Raw genomic sequence first — 6,073 nt, forward strand, 5'->3', positions numbered from 1 at the left:
AGCACAGCCTGGAGCCCCCCCCACTTGTGTGCCCTCCCCTGGAACAAGTGCAGGGCTGAAAAGGGGGGCCTGAGGTTGTTGGGGGGGAGGGGGGTCTGCCTCCTTCCTGTGGGGCTCCAGATATGCTGAGATGATGTGAAGGGTCCAGGGAGAGTAATATGGGGGTGAGGGGGGTCTGGGGGTGATGGAAGGTGGCAGGGTGAGGGGCTGTGGGGCTGCAGAGGTGATGCAAAGGGTCTGAGGTTTGGGGGAGCTTGGGATGAGGGGTTCCCAGGCTGGTGAAACAGGGTGAGGGGGAGCAGGGATGGCAAGATGAGGGGGCAGGGGGGGGGGTGTCCACAGCCAGGGCTCCAGCTCACCTGGAGCAGGAGGCGAAGGGGGAAAAACCCAGGCCGGGACGGCAGGACCTGGCTCCTGGCCCCGGCCAAGCCCCATGGGTCACCTCCCTGTTGTACAAAGCTGGGGAAACTGAGGCACACCCGGCAGATCAAAGCGGGGAGCAGGAGTCACCACCCGCACCCCGCCGGCCTCTCCGTAGGGAGCATGGCCCCGCTGCAGAAACATGCAGCCACTCCGACTCGGGATTTGCTTTTAATGCCATGTACAAAGTCTCCCCCCCCCAAAAAAAAAAAAGAAAAGAAAAAAAGAAAAATTTTTAAAATTCTTTCAAAAATAAATTAAAGGGACGGGTTCCCCCCCCAACCCCCTTCTGTTCTGTGCAAAGAGAAAAGAGAAATCCCCTCCGCTCCCCAGGCCTGACCCAGGCTCCAGCAAGGAAAGAAACGGGCAAAGCAAGGGATCTCGGGGGGGGCCAGGCAGTGGCACCCCACAGTGTGGGGCCGGAGGGCACCATGGGGCAGTGGCAGGGACCCCAGTGGGGGAGAGCAGCTGAGCCAGGCAGTTCCCATCCTGCCCCAGTTGGTTCCTGCAGGGGCTTTGTCCCACGAGATCGGATGGGGAAACTGAGGCAGATGACGAGGCCCCCCTCCTCCAGGGCTGAGCTGTCCTGGTGGAGGATGCACCCATTGGGCTGCCGACAGCTGGATCCGGCCACCAAGCCCATGGCCAGCAGCTCCTCCGTAGACAGGGAGATGGAGCCAGACGGAGGATCTGGCTCCCTCTCACCAGCAGGTCAGAGGGGCTTCGCCCCCGGCCTCTTCCCTTGGCAGGAGGGCATGGGGAGGTCCCCCAGACCAGGGCAGCCCCGTGCCTGGCTCCCCAGGGGGCGCGAGGGAGGTTAAGTGCTGTCAGAAAGGTGACCTATGTACATCCCTGAACGTGACGGCTCTCCGAGCCCCCTTCCCCGCTGAGCAGCCCCAGCCCTGTCCCACGATCCCATGGGACAAGCCCAGCTGCCACCTGTGGGGGGGGGGGGGTTCTGGCCCCTGCCTCCTCTGCCCCCGGCTACGAGGTCTGACACTGGACATGTTGGCGCACGCCATCCTCAAAGTCATCTTCGTGGTAGGCTTCGCCGGTGTAGGGCCGTCGGCCTGGCCCATTGTGGGATGTGTAGTCACTGAGCTCTACCTCCTCTGTGTCCTCGGTGGCCATCACCTCCTCCTGGGGCGGGAAGAAGGCCTGGAGCTGGCGCAGGCGGTCAGTGGGGAGCCAGCCAGGCTCTGGGAACTTCACCTGTGACCGGAGAGGGGAGATGGAGGCACAGGATGGACACACAGGGACCGCAGCAATGGGGGACACCAGCTCCTGCCTGGCTCTGGCTTCTCACCTGGAACTGCAGGATGAGTTTTCCCTTCTGGAAGGGGCTCCTGTAGACAGGCATCCCCTCATTGGGGACACACTTCAGGTCTCCAGGTCGGATAACATCACCTGAGACAAACATCAGTGTCACCTCACTGCGCCTGGCAGCTCCTGGCACCCCCCCTTCTCCTTGTAGGGAATATCACATAGCCCCCCACCCCGTCCCACTCCACCTGGCTGAGAGGAGATGAGCAGAGTCCGGTTGTCCAGGGTGCGGATGACCTGTCGGCAGCCGCACAGGGCGTCTGCCAGGCTGATCTCCCTCTTGACGATGAGGTCGTCACCGCTGCGTCGGAAAACAGGGTGTTCCTTCTGATCCAGGACGATAATGATGTCCCCGGGCTCCAGGCCAGGAACCTGGTCCCCTTCCTCGTGGAAGGTGATCTTCTGCCCATCCTTCATGCCTGCGGGGTGCACAGGGAGAGCTCAGGGCATGGGGGCCATTTTGGGGGTGACCTCGCTCCCCAACACAACCCCGTCTCACCTTTATCCAGGTGAACACTGAGGATCTTCTTCTCCCGCACGACCTTGCGGCCATTGCAGGTGAGGCAGCAGTCCCGAGGCCGGATCCACTCGCCCTGGCCCTGGCACTGGGAACACACTGTCTGGATCTGCTGGATCATGCTGGGCCCCAGCTGGTGGATGCGAACCTCCATGCCTGAGCCGTGACACTTGGGGCACCTTCTCTGGGCACCCTCCCGCACCCCACAGCCTGTGGCAAGGGGAGGCAGAGGGGTCAGCAGCCAGGCTGAGGTGCTGGGAAGGATCCCTGGGCACCCTGCAGCCCGGCCCCTCTGGCACTCACCTCCGCATTTCCTGCAGATGATGTTCTTCTGCAGGGACAGCTTGCGTGTGGTGCCATTGTAGAGATCCTCCAGCGACACCGAGAGCTGGTGCACCACCGTCTTCCCTGGAAAGACGGATGGGAGAGCCCAGATCAGCACCCGGCCGCACATGACCTCCCAAGCCATGATCAGATGGATGCCGGATGCCATAGCTCAGCACCACCGGTTCTCCACGGGGAGCGGTGGCTGACAGCTTCCCTCCAGAGCCAGTCCCGCTTCATCCTCAGGGACGGCAGCAAGGACAGGAACAACTTTAAGCTGAGCTTGGTGCAAGGGCTCAGAAGAGCCTCTAGCAGGGATCTCCTTGCGTCTCCAAGCCCAGATCCTGCCAGCTGCCCCGGGGCAGCCCCGTGTCCCCAGTGTGGGTCGAGTATGGCTCCTACCCCAAGGCCCTCCGCCACCCGGCCACCCTCCAGCTGCCTATTGCCTCAACCTGGCTGGAGAGGCTCTACCTGGAGTTGCTGAGACACTCCCCTTGGCCTCCTAATTGCCTTGCTATTAAATCGTGCCACTTCAGCAACAAACACCGTGGCAAGTCACCCTCTCGCTGTGACCCAGGCCAAAAGCATCCATACAGTCACCAGAGCAGCCCTGCACACCCTGCGTCTTGCTGCAGCATCCCCTGGGGCTCACGGGGAGCCGAGGGCAGCACTAGGCTGACTCAGCCCCAGCCCTGGGGACAGCGGGGGAAAGCCGGGACAGGGACAGGGAAGGGCCCTTTGAAGAGGGGTAGATGGAGAAAGTAATGAGGATGACGAGGAACCGCGTCAGGCTGTGCACCGCAGGGAGGGAGGTGGCCCGTGGGCCACCAACTGGATCCCGATGCCCACCGTGCCGTGCCTGGGCGTCAGTCCCCTCCCAACACCCAGGGTCCCAGTGGGTCCTTTGCCCCCGGTACCTCGCCTGTCTGCCCGGCTGCGCATCCGTACTCCCCCGCCGAAGAAGAGGTCAAAGATGTCCATGGGGGAGCCGAATCCACTGCTCCCTCCTCGGCTCCCCAGGCCACCCTCCTTCATGGCCCGCTCCCCGCCGCGGTCGTAGAGCGCCCGTTTGTGGGCGTCTGACAGCACCTCATAGGCTTGGGAGATCTGCTTGAACTGAGGAAAAGGGGGAAAAGTGGGTGAGATGAGGGGGAAGTGAGCTGGGAGGGGGTTTGGGGGGGGGGGGCTGCACCTACCCGCTCGCCCTCACTGGGGTTCTTGTCAGGGTGGTAGCGCAGCGCCAAGCGCCGGTACGCCCGCTTGATCTCATCCAGGCTGGCTCCCGGCCGCACGCCCAGCAGGTCATAGTACCCCGTCTCTTTCACCATCTTCCTTGCTGCTGACGAGCTGCAAGAGGAGAGAGCTGTGAGACCTGGCCTGGGACCCCTCCCCATCCCATGACACCTTTTCCTGGCCCAGGACCTGCACCCATGGGACTCACCAAGGGCTTTTATCCCTATTCTCCTCCCTGCACCCAGCTCACACAGCCCTGCCTCAGTTTCCCCACAGCAGCAGCATCCCATGGGATGGTGGAGGCTCGTCTGTACCGCAACCCAGCTGCTCTCCCCCAGCACTGGGCAATATGCCGAGAGCTGATAAGCCCCACACGGGGTGTGGACGGGTTTATCTTGCGACACGGGTGGGGGGGGAACACGGGGAAGTACCCATCTTCCTGCTCCCTGCCCCCCGGCAGAAGATAAATAAGTGGGTCCTCCTGAGAAACGCCACTGGATCGGGCCCCCCCAGGCCTGGGAGCCCTCCCCGGGGCCAAGACTGGCTCCGTCCCGTGGGGACCCGGCTCAGGCCGCTCCCCAGATCCAAACCGGGGACTTGGGGGCTAGCGTCCCCTCCTGCCCGGGCACCTCCGAGCCCCTGCTCCCTGGGGGGGTATATGGGGCGGTCGCTGGGCCGGGGGGGGGGGGGGTTGGGGGTGTCCGCGGGCGATGTGTCATCCCGGTCCCCAGGACGTGACAGCGAGGGGCGGGCGTGGGGACAGCCAGCACCCCCCACGGGGCACCCCAAAGCCCGGGGGGCGGGACACACGGGACACCCCAAAGCCGGTCTCCGTGGGGCAGGGCCCCGCCATGGCGGTGGAACTGGGAGGGTGGATCACCCCCAAAGCACCGGACACCCCCCAAAGAGCCGCCGCCCCGGCTGGGTCAGGGCTCACAGGCCCCGGCACCCCGGAACCGGGCCCGGCCGCCGACTCCTTGGGGTCTCCCAGGACCGGCCGGTCCCTGCCGCCGCGGGGCGGGTAGGGAGTGAGATGTCAGGCCCCGGGGGGGGGGAACCAGGGGGGTCCCGGGGGGAGAGCCGGGGCCGCCCCCCACTCACCGCCACCGCCGCTGCTCCGCTACCCGTCTCCGAACTCTCTGGAAGCCGGGGATACGCCCCCCGCGCTCCCCATTGGCTGGGAGCGCCGCCGCGGGGACCGCCCTCTCCGCCCCTCGCGCCGCGTTCATTGGCGGCGACTCTATGAGCCCCCCGCCCACCACCTCGCCCCCTTCCACCGGCACCCACTCTCATTGGTTGTTGGCGTTTCCGGGCCGGTTCGGGAGGTGGAGCGCTTTGTCGGCTTTCGATTGGTTGCGATATCTGCCGGGTCCGCCTCCCATTGCCGACACCTACTCTTTCATTGGCTCGAACCGGGTGGCCAATCGGGGGAAAGAGTGGGAATTCCGAACGCCGCGGCTGTCCTGCAGGGGGCGGCGTGGTGCGCGGCAGGCCCGATCCCGCCCCGCGGGGACCCGATCCAGCGGGGCCGGTAGTCCGGGGGGCGTGGGGTGTAGACTGGGGGGGGTCTGCCCTCTCGTGCCTGGTGCCCCCCAACGGGGAGAGGCTTTTGGGGGTGGTGCTGGGTCTGCCTGGCAGTGCCTCCAGCCTGGAGCCTTTCTGGGGAGGTGTTGGTTGTGTCCCCCCCCTCCCCAGATAGGATACCGGGGGGGGGGGGGCTGCCAACATCAGGGAGGGGTTGGGGGGGGACCCGCGTCCACCGTGTTTGGAGGTGCTGGGAGCTGCCAGAAGCAGGCAGGGACCACCGTGCCGTGGGGTGCTGCCCTCCCGGGCTTGGATGCTTTTGGGAGGGTTTGGAGGGGGGGCACTGCTGGTTATCGCCCCCCCCACCCCCACCCCTCGCCCAGGGCCAGGCCTGCTCTGCCCTGTGGGCTGAGGTGTTTCTTGGCCGTTCGGGTGGGCTTGGATGGGGAGCGGAGGGGAACCAGGGGGGGCTGGGGTCTGTCCCTAGGGGCAAGAACCCTCTGGCTCCCCTCATCCACCTGCAGCGGGGAGCAAGCGATGGGGGTCGGGCAGGGCCTTTCCTTCCCATTGCCAGGGCTGGCTCAGGGAAAAGGCATTTCCGCGCCCCCTCCCCCCCCCAACCCGGCCCGGTGCCAGGCTGGAGCCGGGCCGGCTGGCTGGTGGCCCCCCCTGCACCATCCTTCCCCAGGCACCAGCCCTCCTCGGGGGTGACAGTGATGTCCTCCCTTGGTG

The 6,073-nt window shown here is 65.6% G+C and overlaps 1 protein-coding gene across 1 annotated transcript; it reads right to left on the reverse strand.

Annotated features, from left to right (window-relative positions):
- Window positions 1-584: 584 nt before the first annotated feature.
- On the reverse strand, window positions 585-5,000 carry LOC126040558 (dnaJ homolog subfamily A member 1-like). The gene is made up of 8 exons (XM_049805161.1): window positions 4,919-5,000; window positions 3,781-3,931; window positions 3,502-3,700; window positions 2,564-2,668; window positions 2,243-2,470; window positions 1,932-2,162; window positions 1,727-1,827; window positions 585-1,632 (listed from the first exon to the last, which is right to left on the reverse strand). The coding sequence occupies exons 2-8, from the start codon at window positions 3,910-3,912 to the stop codon at window positions 1,405-1,407; spliced, it is 1,224 nt and encodes a 407-aa protein (XP_049661118.1). The 5' UTR covers window positions 3,913-3,931; window positions 4,919-5,000; the 3' UTR covers window positions 585-1,404.
- Window positions 5,001-6,073: the final 1,073 nt, after the last annotated feature.

Source organism: Accipiter gentilis, chromosome 7, assembly GCF_929443795.1.
Source record: "Accipiter gentilis chromosome 7, bAccGen1.1, whole genome shotgun sequence".
Lineage (NCBI taxonomy): Eukaryota > Metazoa > Chordata > Aves > Accipitriformes > Accipitridae > Astur > Astur gentilis.

Excerpts from the sequence above, each read along its gene's own strand:
- LOC126040558 (XM_049805161.1), bottom strand. The coding sequence starts at position 3,912 with ATGGTGAAAGAGACGGGGTACTATGACCTGCTGGGCGTGCGGCCGGGA. Across the intron at positions 2,163-2,242 it reads CAGTGTTCACCTGGATAAAG|GCATGAAGGATGGGCAGAAG; the intron begins GTGAGACGGGGT and ends TGCACCCCGCAG. Across the intron at positions 1,633-1,726 it reads AACTCATCCTGCAGTTCCAG|GTGAAGTTCCCAGAGCCTGG; the intron begins GTGAGAAGCCAG and ends CTCCGGTCACAG.